This window comes from Echeneis naucrates, chromosome 18 (genome assembly GCF_900963305.1).
Source record: "Echeneis naucrates chromosome 18, fEcheNa1.1, whole genome shotgun sequence".
Lineage (NCBI taxonomy): Eukaryota > Metazoa > Chordata > Actinopteri > Carangiformes > Echeneidae > Echeneis > Echeneis naucrates.
The window spans coordinates 7,511,444-7,539,365 of record NC_042528.1 but is presented as its reverse complement, the minus strand read 5'-3'; the positions used below and the strand labels follow the sequence as shown (position 1 = coordinate 7,539,365).

At 41.8% G+C, this 27,922-nt stretch overlaps 1 protein-coding gene across 2 annotated transcripts; it reads left to right on the top strand.

Moving 5' to 3' along the window:
* Positions 1 to 508: 508 nt before the first annotated feature.
* Positions 509 to 27,723, top strand: adgra3 (adhesion G protein-coupled receptor A3). Of its 2 annotated transcripts, XM_029526674.1 has the most exons (20): positions 509 to 1,428; positions 8,830 to 8,901; positions 13,113 to 13,184; positions 17,631 to 17,702; positions 17,798 to 17,869; positions 18,126 to 18,286; positions 18,855 to 19,068; positions 19,305 to 19,469; positions 19,843 to 20,044; positions 20,175 to 20,324; positions 20,830 to 20,988; positions 21,084 to 21,251; positions 21,440 to 21,647; positions 21,858 to 22,066; positions 22,190 to 22,314; positions 22,721 to 22,844; positions 24,488 to 24,633; positions 25,260 to 25,355; positions 25,934 to 27,111; positions 27,178 to 27,723. In XM_029526674.1, the coding sequence occupies exons 1-20, from the start codon at positions 1,223 to 1,225 to the stop codon at positions 27,378 to 27,380; spliced, it is 4,002 nt and encodes a 1,333-aa protein (XP_029382534.1). In that variant the 5' UTR covers positions 509 to 1,222; the 3' UTR covers positions 27,381 to 27,723. The 2 variants fall into 2 exon arrangements, with proteins under 2 accessions (XP_029382534.1, XP_029382533.1); XM_029526673.1 differs by having other exon boundaries at positions 25,934 to 27,723.
* Positions 27,724 to 27,922: the final 199 nt, after the last annotated feature.

Here is a 27,922-nt window from a genome sequence, read left to right as displayed (position 1 = left end):
TGAACTACTAATGTGTATTCTAACCATTTTATTATTGGGATATTATAAGATGGATTGGCGAGTAACAAGTTACTTGTGATGTGAAATGTGAAAATGTTAACAGTTGATAAACATTGACTCAAAAGTATGAGGTAAGTAGCTTAGAGACATAATGGTGAAATAATAGTGGCACTGCAAATATGTAACAGTAATGTTTTAGTCATATGCCTGCAAATACAGCTATAAAAGCTGAATTTTATTTGTGTGAGAAATATGAAACCTGCAATTGATCAAAGAGAAAGTATAATTCAACCACAAATATTATCTATAAAGTGCAATAAAATGAAGTCGAAGTCAGGGGTCGCAAAAAATAAAATAAATGTAAGTGTTCAGTAAAGTTGCTTTCCAGGTATTATTGTGCTTCAGCAATATCTGTAAAAATAAATAAATCTGCAACTCAAGTGATGGCGAGGCCTCCGCTGGGAACTTTATTGTGAAATCCAGACCGGATACGCTGCTTCACGGCGCCGCGGGGAGAGCGCTCCCGGTGGGCCGAGAACTATCTCCGAGAACTTCCAACTTTGAATTAAAACAGACCCTGCCACAGACTAAAATCCTTTTTCTCTACGCGATGTCGAGCGTTTCACTCTGTCTTTGACCATTTGCGCCGGACTGAATTGTAGTCAAGTTTTTTTTTGTACTTTTTTTTTTTTTTTTGCCCAGAGTAATTTCCTGTTGGTGTCTAGAAAACAGGAAAATGGGAAGTTTTGTGGCTGTTGTTTGGCTCATGGCACACTGAAGTCCGTGGGAAGGACTGTGTGTGTCTCCTGAAGTTTGAGCAGATGACCTGTGATGACTGCAGACTCGGAGCCACGCTGTAGAAAACAAAGAAACCCCTCCGACAGCCGGACAACTTATCCGGTAACCAGCCAACATTCTGGGCGTTTTAAAATCCCTGGAGCCGGCAGAGTTTGAGGAAATGAACGGCACGCCACGATGGGAAGGGAATTATAAATGAGTCGTTTGGCAAACAAAGGAGGACACTTGAGTCGGACTGAGCGCCGCCGAGCGAAGGGAAAGCCCTGCAAGAAATGGAGGAGGAAGGCTCTCAGGAACCGAACAGCATCCTGGAAAAGGTCGCATTTTTGTCCGGCTCCCGGGCCGCTTTTTTATAACAAAGCCACGTAGCTTCAGCCGCATATTTGTCTGAACGGTGTTTCCTTTGCTCTCATCGCGTGTGAAGATGAGGCTGGATGTGTTGCGGTTGCTTGTGATTTTGCTGCTGAGCGTCGGCGGAGGCTCGGTGGGATCATCTGATTGTAAATCATACGAGGAGCGCTCCAAAAGCGCCGGGAAGAGCCCGTCCGCCGACAGGAGAGTGGTCTGCAGCAACATGGAGCTCCATCAGGTGTTACCCCCGGACTCCTTCCCCAACAAAACAGTCACACTGTGAGTGCAAACACACACAGACACACACCCAACCACCCAAATCTGCTCTATGCTTTCAATCTGCAGGGTTCATATATTCGATGATTGTCCACTGTTGGACACAGACTGTGACTACATCTCCCACATTCCCCTATTCCTCCTATTGTTCACGGTTCAATATTCTACTTGGGGGTCACAGGCATCTTTTTTTTTTTTTTTTTTTTTTTTTTAACTATTCTCAATTCCTCTCAAAGAGGTTTTTCTGATTATTATCGATCTAATAATAAAAAAAAATGACCTAATGTGAGGTAGTTCACTAACTCATCAAAAGGCAAATTTTAGATCAAAATTCTGCATCAGAAAATGTGTTCATCATTCAGAAGATGGATACAGCATGGCAGGCGTACACTAAAGCTATATTCGTGTCTGTCCCATGTCAGCCGTACATCATGCTTTCACAGCTGCATACTGTAATGTAATCTAACCGCCTGCCTTCCTGGACTGTTGTGATTCATACACAGGAAGACGCCTCTCTTTTTGTGTTTCCAAGGCATTATAATGGATGTAAGGGCTCATTGGCTGGGATGCCTTTTCCTGGCTGCAGTATGCCTGCTGGGGTTGAATTGAGTTTCAGTTGTAGTCTTATTATTAACGTTACACTAACCTAAGCTTCCCCACCCATCCGCGGTATTAACTCAGTTGTTAGACCATTTATGTGGCCCAACTCACAACCCAAAAGGACGAAACAGACACAAGTGGTTGAGTACAAGCATTTTCCCCACAAAACTTCTCATGACCTCATGGATTGTGGTCAATAAATATTTCAGCAGATCGCTGAGGCTTTGTGTTCTTATGTTAACATACTTTCAAGCCAGAGCTGATTTAATGTTATTTTGATCTTTTTGTATCACAGAGTGCTTGAAACAAGACAAATAAGTTGTCTGAGTTTCATTACAGAAACTAGTAAGTCAGACATTCAAAGCTGTGGGTTCAGAGCATTTCTGCATTGCGGTGGTGATGAGCGAAGGGGGAAATATGAGAATACTAGGGCAGGGTGCAGGAGTAGAAAGCAAATAATAGACTCCAGGAAGGGAAAGAAAAGGAGAGGATTGGCTGGGAAGTAATGAGTGATAAGACCTTTGCAGTGAGTTTGCATGTTTTAACTTGTTGACAGCAACTTGCAGGTACATAACTTTGAAGCAAATTCATGTGGTTGTAATATTTTAAAATGTCGCAGCAGTGTGTAAATGTAACAACTGCAAATGTTAAAAACTTGCTTACTTTGTTTTTTAGAAATTAACAATCGCAGTGTGAGAATTGAAGGCAAACGCAAACTATAAAGATGTTGCTACAAGGATGCATAAAGCCTGGGGTTTTAGGACCTGAAATGAGAAGAAAAAATCCAAATTAGGCAGCCTGGTGTAGCCAGGTGTAGCTGAATACCTGGCAACTTCTAAAATGATCTTTTTCTTCTTTCTTTAAGACTGAACATCCCAACAACTCCCTCTCCACTGACCACCACAATGCCACAATGTTCCTTTCCTTTGGGCTTTCCACCAACGTGTACATTTTCCTCAAAGGCTCTGTCTACCCAAATACATTACCATGAATTCAAACAGAAATTTGCTCTCATACAATCCTGAAATAATTAGCTGGCCAGAGCTTTTACTATGAAATAGTGGTACAGATAGATATAGTTGACAGGTAATTGGCTAAAACATGCAAAAACACACTAGAATTTTTTTACTTTCTCTATCCCTTTAGGTGTCTTGATTTTTAGGTTTACTGACATTTTAGTTGAGCTCTAATCCTGGCTTTTGCCATGTCTGGATGTTTTCAACAAATACAGGTATTGTCATCTTATTTTGACCATGATGGATTGGCAGTTAAACCAGGTTCCTCATGAACCAGTATTGAGCTAAACGTGCAGAAAAGCTTCCAAAGAAAAAGAAAGATGTAATTAGAGAGCAGAAACCGCAATCAGCGACACTGAATTCCTTCCAGTTTCCATTACTGCATTTCTGGACACTTGTTTGTCATCCATTGTCACAAAAAACGTCTTAAAGCGGACCCCTCCTCACAATTCAGTCCCGACAAGAGGAACAGTCAAACGGCTACATATGTGCACTGTGAAATTTAAGGTGTTGATTTATGACTTGTAAAGGCCCAAGTTGGTGTGCTGGTTCTTTTTTATGGCTCTCCCACTGCCTTGTTGTGGGGTTGACTGTGACCTGGATGTAAGCGGTCTGCTCAGAAATGTTATCACTTTCACTACACTAAAATCCTAATGTCTTTAGAGAGTAAATGCCTTCTGTGTGGTCCTTCTCGGTTTTTGTGATCACATATTTGATGATTTGTGTGCCTAAGGTGTTTTTGTGACACAGCAAACAGACAGCTCTAATTTTTTTTTCCATTTCTGACAAGAAAAATGCAAATGCCTCTTTCAAATGTCACACCAAACTTTTGTAAGCTTCTCAGTTTGAGGGTAGTGTTATTTTGCTTGTTTCAATGTAGAGTTTTCCAATTTGTGTTGACATGCTTTGTTGTGTTTGTTAATTAAAGGCCTTGCCAGAAACAGCAATCAAAGGTGTGATTACAGACATATTCCATTTATCATACTTATCCACCCACCCTCAATCAGCTGTCTTTGTACTTAAGATTTACTCTTTTCCGCTTCATGGGTGAACTCTCAAATTAAGATTTTAACACAGGCTTTTCAGAGAACTTAAAGCAAATTTTTTTTGCCCGTCTTCTCATAAAACTGAGGTGAACTCATTGAACTAGTGGGATAATTGGGTTAACTACATGGCAGAAAATGTATTTAAGATAGTGTCACATGAAGGCTCTTTGTGCTACCATATCTTTAACGTTGTCTGTGTGTGGATAGCCTCACAGTCAAGTAGCTATTATTTTACTGGACCTGAATGACAGCAGTTATTGTTTTACCTGCGGTTTAAATGCATGTAGTTATTCAATCCACTTCTGCTCTGAATGCCTTTCTGTGGAGAAAACCTTGAGTGGTGCATTCCCTGCATTTGTGCTTTCCAAATGATACCACATGCCTGAGTAATCTGAGAGGAAATGACACAAATGTGTTTACAGCTGGCCTGTCCTCCCATGTCAGTGTAGGCCTTGTCTAAAATACAACGGGTTGAATTTAACCTCTGCCACACATGGAAGGGAAGTTTGGGTTGCGTGAGTTATCTGTATGGGTGTGTACATGAGCATTTATTTCTGTGCACCTGTTTCATTTGACATACCATCACAGACAGGAACTGGCTATATTTAAGCTTTCTGTACGCACCCGGTTCGAATTTCTTTACAGGCCTTGTTTAGAGTAATCACGATCCATTCACAGGAGCACCTGGTTTTGAGCTGCACAGCGCAGCACAGGTTTGATTTCAGGAAGAAAGCAGGGATTTCCTTCCTCGCTGCGAGAGCAAGCATGCTGAGTTTGACGACACGTCCGAGTGCAGTAAAATGTCTTGTTTTACAGCAGTGCAAACTGGTTCTCGTCTGGTTTCCTTGAGACTCCACTGCTTTTGGGATAGCCTGGTGGAGCAGTCTCACTTTGGATTCACAGGGAGCACAGACTCATGGGATTTTGGAGTTTGATCAGTCATTCAATTTGTTTGCTCTCTCCAGTATTAAAAAAAACTGCTATGTCATGCTGGGAGCCTTTGAAATGCTTTTGTAAGGGGAACACAGATGCCTGCCATCGTGTATGTCCTAAGAGGATTTGTTTTTGTCGCTTTCCAGGAAAAGCCATTGGTGTAAAGGAGTTTTGCTGTGCTTTTCATAGCAGTTCTACAGTGTTTTGTGGAAGAAAGCTAAATTCCAAAGGAGAGAACTTGACAGCTGCGCATTTAGTCTGTTCACAACCTTTCATTTTACAAGTCTGTTGAGCTTTGACTCTGCCAGGTTGCCCCAAGTCCCAGTTAATCCCAGACAGGCAACTCAGTTTAGTTTGTAGACATGAGCTCAGGCTGTGATACCTTCTGGTGTGTGCACATTTTATTACTTGACTTCTTTTATCCTTTTGTTTATGTGGGAAGCTCATTTGTCCATTCACCCAGAGCACTATAGGACAAATACCTTGCTCTAATAGCTTGGCCTGTTAGGCTGGGAAAGAGGATACTGCAAAGTCTATGACTTCAAAACAATGAAAGGTTAAAAAGAGCTTGTACAGCAGGAGCCCCTTTTAGTGTGGGCAAACACAAGTGAATATCTTTTAAGGACTTATTACCTCAGTGACATACAAAACCTCAGCAAATCCATGACACACCTCTTGACTCAACACTTTGGCCCTTATTCTCTAAATAAATCCAAATACTGCAGAGGAATCCTCATACTGAGATTTTTTTCCTGCCACATGAATGTGGTGGATGACTACAAGAATCAGCCTTGCATATTGCACCAGCTCAGCCACCGAATCATTTCCTCTTTCCACCTGAGCTGAGGCCCACTTTTCCATCCACTATAGTCAGAAGAAGTCACTCCAGAAAGAATTTTTATGGGCTCCACTGCAGCCTGAAAGGTATTTGAAAACCTGTTGAAGAGTTGCAGCTCTGCTCGTGGAAGTTCTTAGTCTGAACGCTTTCAGAGCGTCAACAAAGTGTTTCGAGCACAATTTAGCTTTGTTCTTAAAATGCTATGTGTTGTGTGAGGGGGGAGTGTGTACCGCCAAGCCATATCTTCGATCCCGTTCTGGATAATATGCTTGTAGCCGGATGTTTTTGGTTTCTAAGATATGTTGTATTTTTTTTAAGTGAAAACAAACTCTGGACCACCTTCATCAATGTCATGTTTACTTACTTTGAAGGCAAAATGAAATCCAGGCCGCTGCATTTTATGTTACTCAGAGTTGAAATTCCAGTTTCAGAGACAGCTCTTCCATAAATGTCCAAGAGATTTATAGCATCGGTATCAGGAGACAGGATGTGAGATTGGTTGTATCCCCCTGCAGCTTGTTCTTGGCCTGAGCACAAGCAGGTCTTATCTATGCATCAAGATAAGGGAGTCTCCCCCCCCGGCAACTTTTTTTAGGCCTTGCCCAACGAAATTCCATAGACAGTTTTTTAGTCTGGAGACCTCAGGCCAACATCCAGAGACAGACAGTAATGAGGCAGACGGTGAGTTACAAGCAGTCTGAGGGCAGTGGAGATGCTGGTGATAACTGGCCCTAGTCTCCATGCAAATTCAAGGCTTTGCTGTATGTATATTGGTCGTGGAATAAGCTTTGGGGACGTTTTGTCACAGAGAGTCTAAAGAAGCCTCGGCAGTGCAACGTGCCGAGGCCACACTCCTGTCTTTAGGGGAAAAGGGGCAGACGGAGTGAAAGAGGGCAGGGATGGGAAGATGTATGGGCTGAGAATGACAAAGAACTTTCTTACAAATTTATTTTTGACAACCCTTAAAGTCACAAGGCTAGAAATAAGAGTTCAAGTGGCCATACCTGAAGTTTTCAATTCATAATCAATTTTCTAAGCCTTCTAAACTTTCCATGATCATCAAAGACCCGCTTTATACAACCGCACATCCACAATGTCCTTTTAGTTTTATCTTTTCCCAAAGGGCAGTTGTTATGATGATGTGCCATACTTCCTCATCACATTACATAATTTAGCAAGTAGCCTGGACTCTGTACTGTAAGTATTTTGGTTTATAGTGGACCTTGAAAAATTTGTCGTCAGCGCAGTCCTTCCAAAGTCAACACGACTGTCTGTCACTTCATTTTTGAATGTGAAAAAACCTTCCTTTCTGTTGCTGCACTTCCCAAATAAGAGCCTCTGGATATTTGGATTTCCTGTGTTTTTGTTCATCCCCTATATTCTCTTGACTGAGAGCCACATTCCTAGATTCACAGAGCCCTCATGGTAAATGAATCCTTTTGGTATGTCAGACATTCTACAGAATAAATGAGACTTTTGTGACCACAATTTTGGCCAGCCCCACATTTCTGCCTATTTCATCAGATCATGTGTTCCCAGGCATAGATAAAATTTACAGTCTTATACATTGTTGCGTCCTAACATCTGCCATTTCAGGCCCCAGAAGGCTTAGAACACAAGCAGCGGATACAGAAAAACTGTTTGTGTGCACTTAGTCTTCCTCTGAGCGGCAGCGAGCCAAACAGCAACTCTCCAATGAGTCTCTTCTGTCCAGCCCTGTAATAAAGCAACCCCTCAACACCCCATAATGGCTCCAATCTGGCCCCGGGTTGTGGGTGCCACTAGCATGTATGTCACACACCACATCCCCTCCCTGCTGGCTAGAAACATGCAAACCACAAGTCCCTGCTTGGGATTTCTGCTGGGCAATCAGCAATGTTGATTTCCCAGTTTGGGATTTAGTCTTAAACTCTCAGGCACTTGGGTGCAGAAAGCGGCGCTTTGCTTGCACGCAGAGAATCAGCTTGTGCAATGCAGCAGGAATACACTGGATCATAAAATGTGGTTTATTATCCAAGGAGGAAACAATCAAGAATTCACACATGGACTTGAAGATTTTTCTCAACACTGTTATTTCTGTGGTGATAAAGATTAAAATTATGTCAGTTTTTCCGCTATGACGTTGTTTGCACTTAAGAAACTTAAGATGTCTTTTCTGTACACATAATGACTAATTCATCAGTACATGACGTGTGTGTCCCTTCAATAAAATCTAAATTGTAGGCTCCTTTTAAAACTGTGACCCCGATTCAAGATATTGCTGCTGTAAATGAGCAGTAAATTATTTTCTGCCAATTCCTTTTTATAGTTAAGATGACCTTGAGTTGGATCAAAGATGTGCATTTCTTCTTTTCTTGACTAGTGAAATTAAAACTTTATACGGTGATTATGAGTCACTGTTACTACAAGTCAGAATAGGATGTGTTTAGCTGCTGAAGTCATGGTGGCTGCATGACGCTTTATCTCATTCTGGGTACCTGTCCCAAGACATCTCAGATAACAGCCCTTTTAACACGAAAAAAAACCCAAAAAACTATTGGCTGAGGGTCAAGTTGTTTTTCTTCTGATCTTTTCCTGGCAGCACACTTTGAGACTGGCTGGATGATATAGATACAACTAAATATTATCTGTCATCAAGTAGCAGTGTAGCACAATTTCACTTGTTGCTGAAGAAGACACCAGATCCTTTTGAATCCAGTTTCACAATTTACAATTTAGCTAACACATTCCTTGCTGACGGTTTAACCACTGTTGCTAGTTTTTGAGTGTGGAAGTTCTTGTGTGATTCAGATCTTAAATTGCGGTCTATAGATACATTGAACTCACCAAAAACATGAAATTCTTGAAATAAACACAAAATAATTCACAGAAATTGTCTTGTTGAGCAACGTACATTTTTGATATATATGTACATTTTATATTTATTTTTTCTTGACATTTACATGTATTTTACCTGTTTTTCTTCACACAGAATTTTAAACAACAATAAGATCCAAGAACTCAGAAATGGATCCTTCTTTGGATTGTCCGCATTAGAGAAATTGTAAGTATCAAAGTATCATTTTCACTTTTTTAATAATGATTTGCATGGGCACAAATCTTATTTTGGTAAAACATGGTAACAGTAAAACATGACTTGGTGATGGATTGCATGGCTTTTGGTTCACAAATGGGCAAAAGAAATATTCAAATCTTTAACAAGTTATTTTTTCCATATTTAGGTTGTGTGTACACATGAAAAATCACCAATGGATCTTATGTTAGTCAAATACCTTCACTCTGTTTCACTTTGCATCCCCAAACGCATTAACAGGAGTCATTCATCACTCTAAAAAGAAGGCTTTGGCTTGTGGAGCTGGAGGTTTGTAGAACACACTTTGGCCCTGTGCCAGTGGAACAACCAGGTCATAGAAAATGAGAAGGCATCCACACAGCACTTAGCCTCAGTCAAGTATATCAGTCCTTGGTGGTCGACAGGAGATGAGATTTGAAAAGGCTAATTATAGGTAGAGCCCCCTAGTATTGGTTGGTTTCTCTCTGTTGACATACTCTCGACATTTAGCAGCTTGGGTATTTTGGGGATAGATAACCTGAGTACTTCTCCAGAATTAAGTTGTGCGAGTCTGGAAAGTCTCTGGACTTAATATGAAAAAAATGTGCCAAATAGATGAGAGGAGAAAGAAATGAGTTGCACGCAGTGAAGACTTTAATTGGTACATGTGGGTATGCCCATGCTGCATGATTCTGCCTTTTGAGATGAGGTTGCCATCACCCGTGTTTCCTTCGTCCAGAGAGATGGAGAAAATGGCTGTGGGTCTGCACATATGGTCCATGGGTGATTTATCGCCCAGGAATGGCTTCATGCAGATAAAGTAACCAGACCATTAATGGTTGTGCTTTTACCCAAGGCTACAATAACACATGACTGCATTGATATGGAATTCTAAGGGCATGCTTCCCCTGTCATTCTTCTTGGTCTGGTTAAGACGACCAGAGATCTAGACAGTATATGAGGCCACAATGTCTACGTGCAGCCTTGCAGTACAAGTTCAGCAAGAAAACTGACATTCAAATACTGGTCACTGATCCTCTGTAGATTTATTTTTCACCCACCATACTTCTACCTTTGCTTATATTTGGCATGCTGGATTGTTTAACTAGAGTGATAGGTATAGCGTGGATTTTAATTTCTGGATCCTGTGGAAAGAGGCAGCTTGTTGAATGCATTAAAAAGCTTTGATCTTTCTCCACCAAGAAAGCCTTAAAGGAACTTGTATGCCTGAATGGCCAGTTGATTTGGCTGTAAATTCTTTTCGGCCTGTCATTGCATCAATCCACAGGCAAGTTTACCTCCTAAAGCAGCTGCTGTTGTGCCTCACACAGACCCAATCCCACTCCCATCGACCCTCTACCAGTGAAGTGACGTTACTTGATGGTTTGCTTGCTTTTGTCATTGTAATGAGACCAAGCCAAGGTCAGAGGTGTCAACAGTCCCATTCCCACACAGGCAGTGCAGGCTGAAGCATCTAACCCCCCCCCCCCCCCCCCCCCCCTCCTTTAAATCGTACTCTCCTTCTATCCCTTCCAAATCTGGTAGAAGGAAAAAAAAACATGCTGTTTCAGTCTGCTTGAATGCACGGAGGCTCTCCATCACCAGCGAGCCCCCCTGCCCCAGCCCCAACCTTCACAGCTTTTCTTTCCCCTCTGGCCACAAAGAAACTCCCTCATTTGGACTGCCTGTATGAAGACTGAAACAGCAGCTGGCTGTGGGTGCCAGAAAGGGCTAGAGAATCGATTACGCCTATCTGGCACTCTGTGAAATTGCATAGTAACTGTGGAGACCGCTGTTTTTTTGTCGGGGCAAAAGGTGTTACTGCTTGGAAATAAGCCACACACAATCCCCATTATCACTCAGCTCATAGAAATGGGAGCCAAGCAAGGCGACCGTCAACATGCTAATGCCTTGCTAAATCCATTGCTGTGGAGGAATGCTTAATGTAGCAAACCGAGTGAGGAGAACTGCCCTAGTGTGTAGTGTTTCTGAAGTGCTGATTGTCGTCCATTCATGTTTGGTACAATACTTGTGGAACTAAGTGTGTGAGCAAGTTACACATAAATATAAAGCTAGTTTGAAACGGTCATTGCTTTAGTGCTTGTGTTTAAAAGTGGGATAAAAGCAAGACAATGGACTTGTTTTTTTTTCTTTTCTTTTTTTTTGAAAAACAGAAACGTCACTTTGTAGATGGGCCTAAATCATAAGCAATAAAATCACCCCCACTGAATTTAATACACCTTAACTAATATTGCTGCTGCAGTCTGACCTGGTGTGGTCTGACTTCAGCCATTAAGCAGCAAACACTGGCTAAACTGAGCAACCTTTCCAATGTAATATATAATAAAATGAAGGGATTTTAAAGTGCTATTATCTTGTAATTGCTTCCTGTTAGTTATGTAGTCTCACTTGGAGTTCAGAATATCTTTTTTTTTTTTTTTTTATGAATTTTTTAGGGTGTATTATCTCTCAACAGAGTCATCCATCATTCTAATCGTCTGGAGGCTTGCTTAACACCACTAGTTTCTCTCTTATGGAAATTTCAACCTCATGCCAGGAAACTTTCTCCTGCTCTTTCACCCTCTGCTTCTCTCTCTCTGTGTATGTATACTTAATACATATGTACATACGCTGGTTGGAGGAGGAGTTTAATTGAACTGTATCCAATATTATATGCTTTAATTTTAGCACGAACAACACCTTTGAAGAAGTTCTGTGTGTCCCTTAAAATGGCAGGACCAGCAAAACCACTAACTGGTGCAATGCCAGTTCAAAAACTGTACTGGAACATATTTGACAGTATTCAGCCAGCTACTTCAATTTAAGCATGTTAGGAAAACTTGGCATTTTTCTTTGCAAATATATTTGAAATGTGCCAGGTCATGTGTGGTCAGCGGTCTTTGGATTGTGAAGTGCAGTTACAGATGGTTCAGCATCTATTTCTCTCTAACTGCTCATATTTTGCTCAAAACTTGTTTTGTTTTGCGTCGCAGTGAATATTTTCATGTTGACCAGCGTGACTGATCTGTGAAGCAAATGTCAAATCAGAGCTTTAAACTGAACTTTTGTACCAACAGTTTGAATTTGGAAAGGATCGTGTGAGGTGAACAAAAGTGAAAGTGATAATGTCATAGTATGACCGGTGCTCCTACCTTTTGCTCTCTTTGATGTTTTCAGCTAGTTTTGTGCCTTGCATGACTGAATAGTAAGTCAAACAGTGTTGGGAGTAGAAGACCTTTTTTCTTGACTCATCAGTTTACTGAGGGCAGGAGCAGCTTATTGTGTTTACCTCAAGTGTAACACTTGCTGCTCCAAGCAAAGTTTACACTGAAATAAATTAGCTTCAGCAGAGACAAGTGAATTGAAAGACTCATTATGTTTTTGTACACAGCATAAACTCTCACTGGTTATGAGGTTCAAGTTAGGATAATCCCTGCCTTCTTATACCTCCCTCACCACACCTGCGCTCACTCACATCAAAGCTTGGCTGTAGATTTTTTTGTCTATGACTTATCTGTGGCCACCTACCCTTCTTCAGATGACAGCTCCCTGACTTCAAATGATCAAAGTTACCCAGAGGCCCTTTGTGTGGGTTCAGGTGGTGACTGGAGCGCCGCCTGAACCTCCGTTGTAATGAGTGACTAGGCCAGTGCAGGTGAGCACTGTAGGAATTCTGTGATCAGCAAGCCTTGCCTTTGAACCTCAAGGGAGGGGTGGGGGTGTTTGGGTATGAATGTGTGTTATCGTGGGTTTGTCATGAAATAATGATTGGTGGATAGTGCACTGGATGTTTTTATTGGACAAAAGACTGAATGTGTGTTAACCATATTCGATGTTTGAATAATGAAATTGACTTTTTAAAAAGACAGTATAGTCTGAAATATGTGCTGCTTGGGCTCAGTGTCATGTAAAGGTTTCCTTAAATGTTCTTTAAATATTCAATTGTTCTGACCTTCCTGTTATGAGTTGCCGTCAGTCAGTTCATCAAAAAAAAAAGATCTTTTGGTGACTAAATTAATACAAACATGAAAAGGAATCACATTTTGTTTGTTAGGTTATTTTCAAATGAATGCAGGAAAAGTCATTTGCGATCAAAAGATATTTTAGAAAATAATTATCTGATTAGCAAATGTTACATTTTGGTAGTTCTATTCCTGTTTGAAACGTGTAAGATCTGTGATTCTTTTTGTTTCTTTCCACAGAGACCTGCGCAGTAATATGATCAGTCGTATTGAACCAGGCGCCTTTCTTGGATTGCCAACACTAAAAAGACTGTGAGTAGTGTTCGAACTTGTCTTAACTGTCTCTTTGCTGCAGTTTCTCCAAGTGTGTGTATGAAACACATTCTCATCTTGCTCCTCTGGGATTTCAATCAAAATTCCATCTTTTTATTTTTGAGTACTCCCTTGAATAAACTTTTTTTACTTTTTTTTTTTTTGCTGCTGAAGAGATGCCATTTGTTCTGTAAATGTTCTGTTGGACATGTAAGTCAGTGAGAACCCAATTCATCGCTGTCAGCTGTGAGTGATTGTATGTAGTGTGTCTAAAGCAGCGGGTTTTTTTTTGGGGGGGGGGGTTTGTTTTTCTTTTGGCAATGCAATGCTCTGGGAGTTATCCAGCAAGTCTATGGTGCATCCAGTGTCCATCACGGAGCATGGTCAAGCAGAAGTCTATTCCTACTGCCCTGTTTTGTCTGGCTGTCTGCCAGAAACCACTGCGGACACCATGAGGCCTTATACACTTTCACCCGCTTGGAAAAAACTGGGTGAAGAAGGGGATATGTCAATGTGAGTGTGTGTGAGTTTGTGTGTGGTATCCATGAATATCATCTGAGGGTAATTTTGTTTTGGAGAAAATATAGAAAGCTGGAGTCCATCTTGGATATGCAATGTGTGAGTGTGGGAGGTCAGAGACTGTGTACTTGTGTGTATAGTTGTGCATTTCCCTTTTTTGTGTGTGTGTATGTCCGTGTGTGCACACGTGCATGAGAGCGAGAGAGCAAGAAAACAGCAAGAATTGGAATCACCCGACAGTGCCCAGTCTCTGCCAATACAAACTTGAGCTTGGCTGCTGCTGTGGAGCAGCAAAAGCAAGACAGCAAGTCAGTCAGCTTTTTGGCTCAGACCAGGCTTCAACCATCTCTCCTCCTCCTTGATGCATATTTACGCCACTCTCAGATGGATCCACGCTTACCTATGTCCTCCAAATTTTAAAATTTCACTCCACACACAAGCTATTCATAAAGACTTTCCGTATCACTGATCTGCAACTTTACTCTTGGTAATGCTTGTTCCAGAGCACAGTTTGGTTTTGCCAGAGGGTAACAAATTTTAATTGGTCCGCACCGCCCATCTCAGTTAATTTCTAAGGGTAGTTGTCACTCACTTGACTGTGAAGAGGATTGAGCACAGAATGGAGAAGACAAGCAAAGGATATTGAGGTAGTGCCGGACTCCGGGAATGTAAGCACAGAAGACTTCATCAAGCACTGCAGTGACAAATTTATCCAGCCTTTTTTTTTAATGAGGGTGGGACACACAAAAAGATGTACTGGTTATTCTGGTTTTTGCCCCACATTCTTCTGGGATGCCTTTGCGTATGCCTCTCAATCTTGTCCTTATCTATGACTGTACTCCAGCCAGACTAATTTACATCCCTCATCAAGATTACTTTTAAGGTATGCTATTTGAACACATTCATCTCATTGCTGCAGAAGTTTAGACTACGTGGCATCTACACATCAATGAGATACGTCTTGTTGCATTAAACAGCTTTGGTATCAACATCTTAAAAAGAGGTTGCATCCTAGAAGACATTTCTGAATCATTACCCAAGCTTTACAAAATCATATTTCTCCATATCATGACATCCAAACAGCATTGTTTACACAGGATATCAAAGAGGACAAGCACCAATGTCACTGAATCATATATATCCCATAATGCAGCATAGATGATGAATGTCTGTAGATGCCACTTACCCACAATACCCAGTTGTGGGGTTTTTGTTTGTTTGTTTTTTGTACAGGTAAATGTTTTGTACAGTCTGAAATTTTAAGCCTAAAATTAATCCCTGATAGCATCACAACGACCTACTAAAGGTCATTTTTGTAGCTGCATCCCCAGCCACAGAGGACGTTGTGCACCCACTTCTACAGCCTGAGTAGCAGTTTACCTTTATTGGTGTGTGCCCTGTACATTTTTATTTCAGGAGAGGCTTTTGACTCCACATTATGTCGCCACATAAGATTTGCACCATTGCCACAGGACTAACATCTGATCTAAGAAGAGTCACCTGGTCCCTGTTGTCGGATTTTTCTTTCTTTATAAGGTGCACTATTGATTACACCTTCAGGGGAAAGATGTCCCAACTTTACACACAGTTCACACACTGTATTTCCACAAGCTTTGAGATGTACTAACATATTCAAACGCCTGTTTCTTACACTGGAGGGATTTATTTGGCCTCGGCCCTCTTTACTCTGCATTCCAGTGACAGCTGAACGGCCCCTGCTTGAGCCGAATCACATTGGGCTATTTTTGTTTCTCGTATCATCCACGACAACCGAAGCGCTGCAGTGAAGCCTTCTTCTATGCTGTTAATTTGCTACATGCCTGCAGCTCAAATGCATGTCTGAGATTACTCTTTAGTATCAAACATCAGTTGTCCTGTAGGAGTATATGTAAAAATAGACTTTAGTGAGATCCAGAACAGTACCACAATGTTTTGAATGACAAATAATAAATAAAGATTCCTTTTACAGTAAAAGTGAATGAAAACAATAACATGTTAAGTCCCTAATGTAGCTGTAACTAAAGTATTTGAATCCAGGCAATAAAAAAAGGATGAAAGTATGTTCCCTCCCTCCCCCCATCGCCTTAGTTTTCTTGTGTTATCCTTCCCTCGACACACAATGCTTGCAAAAATTGGCAAGCCTCTAAAAGGCAGCTCTTCTCCTCCCCCAAGTGGAACTAATAACCTCACACAGTGAATTCCCCAGCTGGTACCTTAAGGACCAACACCAATAATTACATAAATGCTCAGATGTTAGCATATGCCTGACAGTGCTTTTTCAGGTATCATTTCATGTCAGAATGGTATTCCTCAAGCACAACAGGATACAGTTTAGCTGATGGTTTGAGATAATTTCCCAGGGTCTTGTTTTATTTCATAACACTTTTCTGTGATTGGAACGTTCACAGGGTTATATGCCTTTGCCTTAGCCTTTGAACTGTTATGTCACTGATTGCTTTTAATGTTATCAGTCTGGAAATGTTTATGTGGTCTCATATTGTACTCATTTAAAATGGATAAATGACCACATACAGCATGACGGGTAGAAATTGTAATGACAAGCCCATAGACATTTATCATGTGGTGCTGCAGTTCCCCAAAAGTCTGTCAGTGTTTGGCCCATTTGAGCTCTTTGTTTGGTTTTATTTTAGTCATTCACCCTCACTGATGTCATCCAGCAGCTGTACTCAACAGTTTGAGGGAAAAGCTCGAAAATCCTAATGGTCATGACCTGCCCAGCACAGAACAACAGACAAAGTTAGCTACTCTCTGGTAGTCGGATATTTCCTCCAGGACTTGGTGGAGACCAAATCAAAGATGAAAGGAGAGAAGTTATTGTGCCCAGAATCAGATATTCTTACTGGGCTGTCAGAATGCAATCTGTTGAATCCTAACACACTCCTACTGTCTACTGGCAGTGAAAGTGGGTAACTAACGCATATGTTTTTTTGTTTTTTTTTATCTAAAATGGACAAAATTCAGATAAAAGATTTCCCATCCAATACATTTTTATTTAAATACCTCATAATACCTTTATGATTTGTACATTATTTTGCAAATAAAGAGAAAAAGGGAAGAAAAGAGTTTCGATATTTAATTCTTTCAATGAAACTGGGTATTTTACTGCTTATCAAAACACAACCATTTTTGATTGTGGTCTTAAAATAGAGCAGTGTCTCCAGCTCATATGGTTCAACTGAGCTGCTCACATTTAAACCAATGATCTTTTCCTTGTGGAAGGCTATATTTAAATACTATTTAGAGGCTGAAATAGGGACTATGAAAGGTTTTCCACTTTTAAATAAAAGAACAAACTTCTTCAGTAACTGAAAGTTGTGTGCTTGTGTGCTTTGTATCAGAAGGTGCAGTGTTAAAGCTGACACAGAGATTCCAGGGAATGTTTCTTCTTTGCAGACATTTCATTTCATGTTTGCACACTGGGCATGATTCTCAGAGGAAATATCTTCTTTTCCATGTGAGGTGTCCTTTTGCAAGGCGTCAGGAGTCTCAGACACTTCTATATGATGTTTACAAGAGACCTCATGTCGGGTCACATCCAGAGGAGAAACACACGTTTGACGTACTTGATGTTAATCATAGGTGATTAATCACCTCCCACTGTGCCTTTGATGTGAAAGTTTCCCTTGAGGCCCACACAGGCATGATTTAAAATCACCTTGAAACCTGTCAGCTGAATACTTGGGCTCCTTGCCTCAACCTGCTTCAGTTGATCCTGACTTAAAAAAAAAAAGTCTCAGAAACTTACACATTATTTAATTTTTTCACATTTTTTTTCTCGTGATCTAGTTTTCAAGGCATGTTAATGTGTGGCTCGCTAATTGTCGATATTGCAGGTATTAAAGGGATTGTGTTGTCTTTCAAATGAGGAACAAATAATCCAGAAACCAATTTTTCTGTGTGTTTCAGAGACTTGTCCAACAACAGCATCGGCTGTTTAAACATTGACATCTTCAGGGGCCTAACTAGTCTGATTAGACTGTAAGTCATTGACTTTAAATGAATCTTTTTTTGTAATAGGATTTAATACAAACTTTACTTATGATTTATCTCTTATGTGATTTTCGCCCCACCAGAAACCTTTCAGGGAACATGTTTTCTTCATTGGCTCAAGGAACCTTTGACAGCTTGTTGTCTCTGAAGTCACTGTAAGTATGATAAGGAGCCAGTTTGTCGCTGTGCTCTAAAATCAAATAGCCCAGTGTGATTGTGACATCTGCATACTTAGCATGTATCCACAATGCGATTAAGACTGTGTTTAAGTCATAAAGTATGACAGAATAATTAATGTTTCCATCAAGCAAGTGGCTGCTTGTCACTGAACTTAATAATGCTTAGTTCTCTGTCACTTAAACTCCCCCCCCACAACGCTTTGCCACTGTATGTCTTTCTATACATCCACAGGGAGTTTCAGACGCCTTATCTGCTCTGTGACTGCAACCTTCTGTGGCTGCTGCGTTGGATCAAAGAGAAAAACATTGCTGTAAAGAACACCAAGTGCTCTTACCCCCAGTCTCTGCAGGGTCAACTCATTACCTCCATTAAGCCAGAGCTCATCACCTGTGGTAGGGAGACACACAAACAAAATAAACAGGAAGAGCTCAAATATCTCACCCAGAAAAAGAATAATTTATCATCTCAGTGAAACTGTCTGATGTGTTGTCTGTCCATTCTCAGGCATTTAAAAGGTTGAAATAAGTCATGTTGAGTAGTTTCACAGATTGTGTCAAAATGCTGCACTGTCACTTTAATTTCTTTGTTTTTGTATTAGTAAGATCCGTGTCTGGGGGCCAGGGGCTTGTACTATGACATGACTGATCAGAGAAGGGCCACCCAGGCCACCCTTGCCTTTGTTTGTACTTGCTCATATCTTATCAGTTTGGCACTCAACACAGTGAGCAATTATGAAATACACTGCATAGATCCAACAGGAGCCAGTGGCCTGACATGAATGGCAAATAGTACTTAAGGATTCAAGACAGGGGTTCTTATGTGTCCCTTTTGGACTCACATGCAAGCTAAAACAATGTGGCTTTGTATCAAGAATAAATGGTGTTTTAAATGATCTGTGACAAATAATTTTTCTGTGAGAAATAACTGACTCATTCTCTTCCTAAACTGTGATATATTCAGATGCCCCGCTCGAGCTGCCCTCCTTCCAACTGACTCCATCCCAGCGTCAGGTGGTCTTTCAGGGGGACCGCCTGCCTTTCCAGTGTCAGGCCTCCTTTGTGGCCGAGGATATGCAGGTTCTGTGGTACCAGAATGGTCGCATGGTGAAACCTGATGCTGCCCAAGGCATCTTCATTGAAAAGCGCATGGTGCAGAACTGCTCCCTGATTTCAAGGTTTGACAATATTTAAGTTAACTCATAGTATAATCTGGGGAAACATCTTTGTAGTTCAGTTTCTTTTCAGAAGACAATCTCTCTTATTGTGTAATTGAAAGTACATTATATAACTATCAGCCTTTTGATTTTCCAATCATAATTTTTCAGACTGTACTGAACCATCATCAGGCTGGAAGTTCTGCAGAAATATATGAAATTGCTATAATTTTTTCCTCCTTCATGTTTCCCATCAGTGCTTTGACCATCTCAAACATCCAGCCTGGCTTTACTGGGAACTGGGAGTGCCGGATCCGGACGAGCAGGGGCAACACCACCAGGACTGTCCACATTGTGGTGTTAGAGAGTTCTGCCAAGTACTGTGTGCCTGAGCGCATTTCCAACAACAAAGGAGAGTTCAGGTTAGTAGAAGCACATTTAACAAGACTGACCTACTCCATTAAAGCTCAAAATATAAATTACCCCTTCCTGAGAAGGGATTTGAAGTGGAACACACTTTACTATGCATTTGAATGGAAACTGTGTGCAAACCTTTGACTGGTGCCTTAAGTGTGAACATGTTTATGAAGAACATTCAAGGCACAGCAAACTGAACCCCCCCCTTGTGGCCAAATGTAGAAATGTTTTCATAGCCATATCCATCATTCATATCAATTCATTGCTAGTGATATGATACAAACTCTGGCTCATGTGACACGAGAAAATATGTGAATTATGTTAAACAAATGAACAGGAATGGAAATAGTAAGACTGATGTGGTTTGGCCTGTTCCAGGTGGCCTCGCACCCTGGCGGGAATCAGAGCCTACCTCCCATGCAATAGACTTCCATCTAGCGCAGGTGCCTACTCGGGTAGCTCAGGTGAAGAACAGCGGGCATGGCGCTACTGTGATCGAGAGGGGCTGTGGGCAGAAGATGACTACTCCCGCTGCCAGTTCCAAAAAGATGTCACTAGATTTCTCTATGTCATCAACCAGGTCTGTGTCTGGTCTCGTCATTTTTCGACTTGGAACTTTAGTCTTTTCCCTTTCCCTGTCAAGATTTCCTTTATTCATTCAAATCACCCTTCACTTAAGCCTAATTTTTATCCATCTGTTTATGCTATAGATGCCTCTTAATGAGAGCAGCGTGATTCCCAGGGCTCGACGTCTCTTGGTCTACACTGTTGATGCTGCAAACTTCTCTGACAAGATGGACATTATCTTTGTTGCTGAGATGATTGAGAAGTTTGGCAAATTTGTTGAGAAGTTCAAAGATGTAAGTACTGCAATAAAAGTCTCAATAAAGGTACAGGACCAGCCTCTATTGATTGCAGATTGTGTCACACTCATTTGGCTTATTACCTTGTCCAAAAAGAAATAGATTAATGCTCAACAGCTGTTTGCTGACATGATGTGTAATGAGAAAGGATGTTTTGTTATGCCCTTCGGAACATTGAACACACATTGAAACAAAGTAAAGTGAAGGAGTTCCTAGTATGTCTTAAGTGGTGTGGGAAAGTAGCCCAAAGTCTATGAAGCATATTGAAAGCCAGTGGAGAAACATTGCATTTGAAATATGTTTCCATTAGTCATTTAGAACAGTATGACCCATGTCAAGCTTCTCCCTCGTGTGCATGTGTTTATTGCTCGTTGATAGAAACAAGACTCTTATGTTACCACCCTCAGAGAATGTGATATTAATTATCTGCTTAGTCAGTTTGATTTACTTTTGATGTTTTGCATATTCATACATTCATTCGAGCCAATCTGCTGCCCCTTAGTTAGGTGAGGTGGTGGTGAGCATGGCCAGCAACTTGATGCTGGCTGACGAGAGGGTGTTGTGGATGGCTCAGCGGGAAGCCATGGCCTGCTCCCGCATCATCGCCTGCCTCCAGAAGATTGCCACCTACCGTCTGGCAACTGCACAAGTCTTCTCCCTGGTTAGTCCCATCAACAATATTCTCTTATGTTGTGCTTGAATATTCTGTTTTGTGAGAACTTGTATCATCATTCACTGTCTCCTTTGCGACTCCAGACCTCCCCCAACATTGCACTCGAGGCCCACAGTGTCAGGGCCAGTGACTGGAACGGCATGACCTGCATGTTATTCCAGAGGCCCAGCGCCGAGCGCACAACAGGCCAGGACCGGCAGCTCACCTTCAAATGCAACACCACCAGCTCCTTCTCCAGCATCCTTCACAAGGTCAGCTCCTCCCAGAGATAATTAGACTTTGTTAGCGCAATGATTAAGGGTGAGTTTGTTATGGGAATTGGATTTGTCTACATACTGTTAGCACATAAAACAATTTCCTTAAGTTCTGAACAAAATTAAATGACAACTGCCCAAATATGGTTTGTTTCACTGAATTCTATGTTGTTTTTGCCCCATAGAGCACCATTGTGGAGGCATCCCTGCAACTTCCTCAGTCTCTCTTTACTCAAACTGCAGTCCCTGGACAGGCAGAGGACACAGTCTACAAGCTCCACCTACTGGGCTTCCGCAATGGCAAGTTTTTTCCCTCCACAGGCAATTCCTCCCAACTGGCTGATGGAGGGAAGAGGAGGAGCGTGGCAACCCCTGTCATCATGGCAAAGATAGGTCAGGCAAAAATTTTTTATTGTCATAAATGTTAACTTTTTATGCAAAAAAAAAAAAAAGAGAAGCCTCAAAGCAATCAAAACTTCAAAGCATGAGAGGAATCAAATTGCCATATGGCTTAACTGTCACACATAATAACACAATGAAATGAAAACTTGAAAGCAGTATTGCTGTCTGTTCTTATACGCCTGTGTCTGTGATGTGGATCAGATGGCATGTCCCTGCAAGTCCTGCGGACCCCAATCAACATCACCTTGCGGCGGTTTGCCCGTGGCTCAGATGCCGTGTCTGCCTCCTGGAACCTCAGCCTGGTGGGAGGTCAGGGGGGATGGCAGAGTGACGGCTGCCGCATCCTGGGCCATCATGACAATTTTACCACCATATCCTGCAACTCACTCGGCAACTATGGCCTCCTCATGGTGCTTTTATTTGATTGGTTCATTCCTCCTCAAGATCATGTGTTGAGTGGGAAAATTAGGGAGTGGAATGGGATGTGAGATGACATTACATAACCTCTGGATCACACCTATTCTTACTTACAGGACCTCAGCAACATTGAATATTTTTCCCCTGGTATCCAGCCCCTGCACCCCGTCATCTACGCCACTACCATTATACTCCTCCTCTGTCTGATCACCATTATTATTAGCTACATCTACCATCACAGGTAAGAGCTTTTATCTATTTTTGTTCCACTTGTGTTTTGCTGTTTATTGGCAAGTACTTGAACAGCAAAATTTATTGGGGTTTTTTTTTTTTTTTTTTTTGTTTTTCCCATAAATATTTTACTTACAAACAGTCCCCTTTCGCTCTGCTGAATTTTAAACGAGTGAATATAAATGGCTTAAATGATGTAGTTGTTTTGAATTGAACAAGCTTAAGAAGATAAAGAACTCTCATCTTTGTGATGTCAAAGAGAGACTATGATCTGAGGTTTACTGATGATGAGCATGAGATGATGTATGTAGAACTGTTTATTTGTATTATAAAAATTATGTTTGTGTAGGATCTTGATACATAGAATCAGCCTCTTTCCATTTCAATTTGATAACATTGTGTACCTTCACTTCCAGGTCTGTTCGTGTGAGTCGCAAGTTTTGGCACATGTTGGTCAACCTCTGCTTCCACATTTCCCTCACCTGTGGGGTGTTTGTAGGTGGCATCAATCAAATACGCTATGCAAGCGTCTGCCAAGCAGTGAGTATACACCACCCGCGCACCTCCAACACTCCTGCTGTGACGGCTTGCCTCCTCCCAACTTAATCGTCAGCAGTAAAAAATGAACAAGTGCTTCAGATGTTTTCAAGGGAAAAGAAGTTGAAATAGTTGCCTTTTGGCTAAGTTTGCTCCACTCATGAAGCTTGTGGAAATGCAGTAAAGATACACAGAGAGATACAGTAGATCATTTCCAAGGCTAAAGGCAATCCCACACCTCCTCTTATGGTGTGTGGTGCTCTGAGACACATTAATTTTTCATCGCACAAAGAACCTGGATGAAGAGTTTTTGTAAAGAAATTACTGCTTATTTATTTAATCCTCTCTGGCATAAAGCAGTATCTCATAGGGTGATTTTTCAACTCAGGCTGATGCTGACATCTTTTAAATTTGCTCAATGATCATAATGTCTTGAAAAGACTACCTTCTGTTTACTGCGTTCCAGCATTTTTATTTTTACTGGTGAAGCCAGAAAGCACAACAGGAGCATTTAATCATTCTCATGGAGGTGACTGGTTGCATTTCATTTGCTTCAGTAAATATCACCCAAATAAATCAAATCAAATATTTTTATATAGTGCCAAATCATAACAAAGATACATCAAGGCACTTTACACATCGAGCAGGTCTAGACCAAAAGCTTTATGGAGTTGTTAAAGGGAAGGGGGGGGGCAGAGGCACTGAGAGAGAGAGAGACAGTGAGGGCAAGCGTAAAGGAGAGAGAACAAAAACAGGAGAATAGAAGATGCCATGGAAAATACAGACAAAACAGAGAGAAAACTTAGTGATTGGAACCTGGTACTTCTAAATGTGAAATAGTTACAACGGGAAGTGAGTAGCAGTGTGTAATAACTAAAGGTAACTCTTTCAGCAGCAGGTGTAGCAGCTCAACTAAAAGAAAAAGAGCAATTGAAACTTACAATTTTAACGGTAGGCTTTGTCATAAAGGAAGGTTTGAAGCCTGGTCTTGAAAGCTGCGCCAGTATCGGACTGATACTGGATGATGGTTCCGTAGAAGAGGAGCCTAATAGCTGAAAGAGCTGCCTTCCAATTTACTCTTGGAAACTCAGGGAACCTCAAGTAAATCTACATCCAGAGAGCGAAGTGAGCTGTGAGCTCTCTGAAATATAACGGAGGTTGATCATGAAGGGCTTTGTACATTAGGAGAAGGATTTTAAATTCTATTCTGAATTTTACTGGGAGCCAATAAAGAGAAATGTGATCCCTTTTTCCAGTTACTGTTAATATTTGTGCAGCAGCATTCTCAATCAACTGAAGGCTTTTCAGAGAATTGTTGGGACATCTTCATAGTAGTGAATTAAAGTAATAACTAATGCATGGACTAGTTTTTCTGCATCCTCTTTAGACAGTAAGATTCTGAAATATTGCGTAGGTAAAAGAAGGCTGTCCTGGAGACTTTTATATGTTTTATATGAGGGACAAAGGACATGTCCTGATCAAATATGACTCCAAGATTCCTGACAGTGGAACTGGAGACCAATGTAATGCACCTAGAGTAGTTAGGTAGTTAGCAGATAATACTTCTCTCAGGTGCTTCGGGCCACGTTCAGTGACTTCACTTTTGTCTGAGTTAGTTAACTGATTCATTTTGCAATCTCTTCCAGGTGGGTATCTTGCTGCACTATTCTACTCTGGCTACAGCTTTGTGGATTGGCGTGACCGCACGTAACATCTACAAACAGGTGACACGCAAGGCCAAGCGTTATGAAGAGCTGGATGAGCCTCCTCCACCACCACGGCCAATGCTAAGGTATGATACTGCTACATTTACAGTAGGTCCACCTTTTAATTGATAATGAATTTGGATTTCAATAGTATTACACATTGGCACCTCCTGCTGGTGATGTGAGGTATTTACTGGATGTTCCTCCTCAGATGTCATGTGATGTCTGTAAATTGCTCTCATGTTTCTGTCTGTGAACCCAAAATTAGATCTAGTGTAGTTAAAGACAGTTTTTACACTCTGCGCTTGGTACTGTATTTATTTCCCAGTCACAGTTCTTGTATAGATTTTGTTAAATGATAACATTCAGTCTCAAATATCTAACCATTTGTAATGTCAGTATACTTTCGAGTATACTGTGGTTCCTAACTATTCTCGGGAAAAAAAAAAAAAAAAGTTCTTTTTGCTTTTAGAGATATGCTTTTAGGAAGACCAGAAAGTGTGTGATCTCTTCTCTCTTTAGTCATAGGTAAGATAGAGCAGGCGACACTTTTATTGTGATAAGTGCTGTGTTTGGTGGTGAAACAGCCACATGGTGTCAGTGTTAGGGCCTGAAATACCGTCGGACGTCTGTGCCCATTTGGTGGCTGCTTGTCATCCTGCAGTAACAGAAGCACTAAAGCAGAACCACCTCTCTATGCTCTCTCCAAAAGGTTCTACTTAATCGGTGGAGGCATCCCCATCATCGTCTGTGGGATCACTGCAGCAGCCAACATCAAAAACTACGGAAGTCGGACCAGTGCACCATAGTAAGTTGTCCCTGTCTAGACAGCAGTTCCTCATTATGACCTTGTGCAAATGTTGTAATTTTATCAGTATCAGTAGAATTTAATAAGGAAATATCTGAGCCCATGAGATCTTACATTCTGTCCTCAGGAGGAATTGGCTTTTTGATCGAGCAGCTTGCCTGTGTTACTTTTTTCGTCAATAATGGATAATTTAATGGGTGTACGGAAAGTTTATTCCCCAAAGTTCTGATTATGGGGGCTTACTAATGCTATGTACATCCAAGCAGCAAGCAACTGCTGCCAGTTCAGAGTGAGCTCCTCCACCCCCCTCTCTACGGTGGCAGCTGTTTAGATTGTGCAATGTGGCTGACTAATTGAGAAATCTCGGCCCGTATCTGTCTCAAGTCTTTGGAGTTTAATTAATTTCCTGCAAGCAAGACAAATCCAGCCAATGTTATTAAATGTAATGGGACAGTTACTGTACAAACTAAATATAAAGTTTTTCAAAATAATTTAAAGTTTCTTGATATAAAATAATGACAATGACAGATGAAGATGAGTAGAAGATCGATTGATCTTGTCTGTTTGTCTCTTTGTAGTTGCTGGATGGCATGGGAGCCGAGCATTGGGGCTTTTTATGGCCCAGTAGGATTCATCATTTTTGTGGACTGCATGTACTTCCTCAGCATCCTACTACAGTTGCAGCGCCACCCTGAGCGCCGTTATGAGCTCAAGGAGCCAACAGAAGAGCAGCAGCATCTGGCCTCAGCCAACATGGAAGGCGGGCCAGATGGTCCCCGCAGCCACTGCCATCCACTCACCCTCCAGCTCCAGACTCACGAGGCAACGTCCTCCTTAATGTCTGCTCCACACCCAGTGCCCCTGTCTGCTCTGGAGAACGAGCACACCTTTTCTGCCCAGCTAATGGGTGCAGCAGGGGCACTCGGGTTATATGCAGCCCTGTGGGTGTTCGGCGCCATGGCTGTGTCACAGGACCACCCATACGACTTGGCTTTTACCTGTTTGTTCGGGGTAGCTGCGCTGGCGCTGGGGGCATTCATGGTGGCACATCATTGTGTCAACAGACAGGATATGAGACGCTATTGGTCCCAGGCTTGTTGCTCCGGGAGACGAGCCTACTCTGCACAAGAGGACGTCCTCCTGCCTCAACCGGACATGGCAATAACATCCACAGCAGGATCTGCTAGTAAGGCAGACGGAGAGTCAACAAAGTGTGGCCATAGCAGCGCAGACTCTTCCTACACAAATAAGAGTGCCCCAAGCATGCGCAACTCCACCCATGGTAGCAAGCTGACCAATCTACACGCAGAGGCAGCACAGTGCAAGTCTGCCTCAGCACCAGTAACGGCCAATGGTGCTGCCATTTTGGACAACAGCCTGACTGAGCATTCACTAGACAATGAAATTAAAATGCACATCACACCAGTTGAAGTTCAGTTCCGCCCAATGAACAACATCAACAATACAACCACAGCCACAAATGGACACGCAAGCAGGCATCACAAAAACAGAGCCCGGGCACACAGGGCGAGTCGTCTGACTGTACTGCGAGAGTATGCCTATGATGTGCCAACCAGCGTGGAAGGCAGTGTGCAGGGCGCCCCCCACAGGAGGCACCACCATTATGACGTAGCAGCACGTAACAGCCGACGGGCCGCCTATATGGCCTACAGGGAGCGGCATCAGAGCCAGCTGCAGCAGGACAGCAGTGACAGTGCGAGCCTGCCACGCCGCTCCCGTTACTCTGATAAAGGAGGTGGCAGCACATTGGGGAATGGGACTGTGGTAACTGTTGAAACTGAGCGGGTGGCTGCAACTGTAGCGTCAAGCTCAGGTAAAGACTCTGGTCCTGTGAAGCAGCCCAACAGCAATGAACTAGAGAGCCAGCCCAAGTCATATGGGCTCAACCTTGACACCCCAAATGGTGGCACGCTTAAAGAAAACGGACAGGCAGTGCCTTTAATCAGCACAGAGAGTGCAGCCAGTGTAAAGACCGGCCTGTGGAAACATGAAACTACTGTGTAGTGACGGTTTCCGTCCGGAGACTGCATAGTCATATGTTCTCTACTTTAAACTGTGAAATGTCTTTTTTTGTTTTTTGATTGTACATTTCTTTCTTCAAAAGAGTCTTTTGAAAATAATTGTTAGCAAAATAATTAGCCACATTTTGCAACTGAATTGTCTTTGTAGATATGTTTTTGTAAATGGTCTATTTTTATAACCTTCGATCCAACTCCTTTATTCCATTGGAGAGTTGTGTGAATGAAATTGCATGGTCTGAGCTGTAGCCCTGTGCATACCTTTACTTTGGGTCCCTCGCTACCTGCAACTTTTCTAGTTTGTCCCAACAATAATAAAACAAAAAGTTCCTTTACCTAATTAAGTTTTTATTCTGGTGGTAACACTCACAGTTTCCTCTCTTGGGGTTCTGCAGCGAGTCCAAAGGTGAGTCAGAGCTGTTGTTTCCAAGAATTATTCTTGCTGACAATGTATGACAAGCTGGTAATTGGGTTTTCTCACTGACCTTCAGGTGGCCTCGGGCTCCTTTCTCCACAGTGGAGCAGCAG

Bases quoted from the DNA above. Each gene is read 5' to 3' on its own strand.
- adgra3 (XM_029526673.1), top strand. From the start codon at position 1,223: ATGAGGCTGGATGTGTTGCGGTTGCTTGTGATTTTGCTGCTGAGCGTC. The intron at 13,185-17,630 runs GTGAGTAGTGTT...TGTGTGTTTCAG, and splicing joins TTGCCAACACTAAAAAGACT to AGACTTGTCCAACAACAGCA. The intron at 20,325-20,829 runs GTAAGTACTGCA...GCTGCCCCTTAG, and splicing joins TTGTTGAGAAGTTCAAAGAT to TTAGGTGAGGTGGTGGTGAG.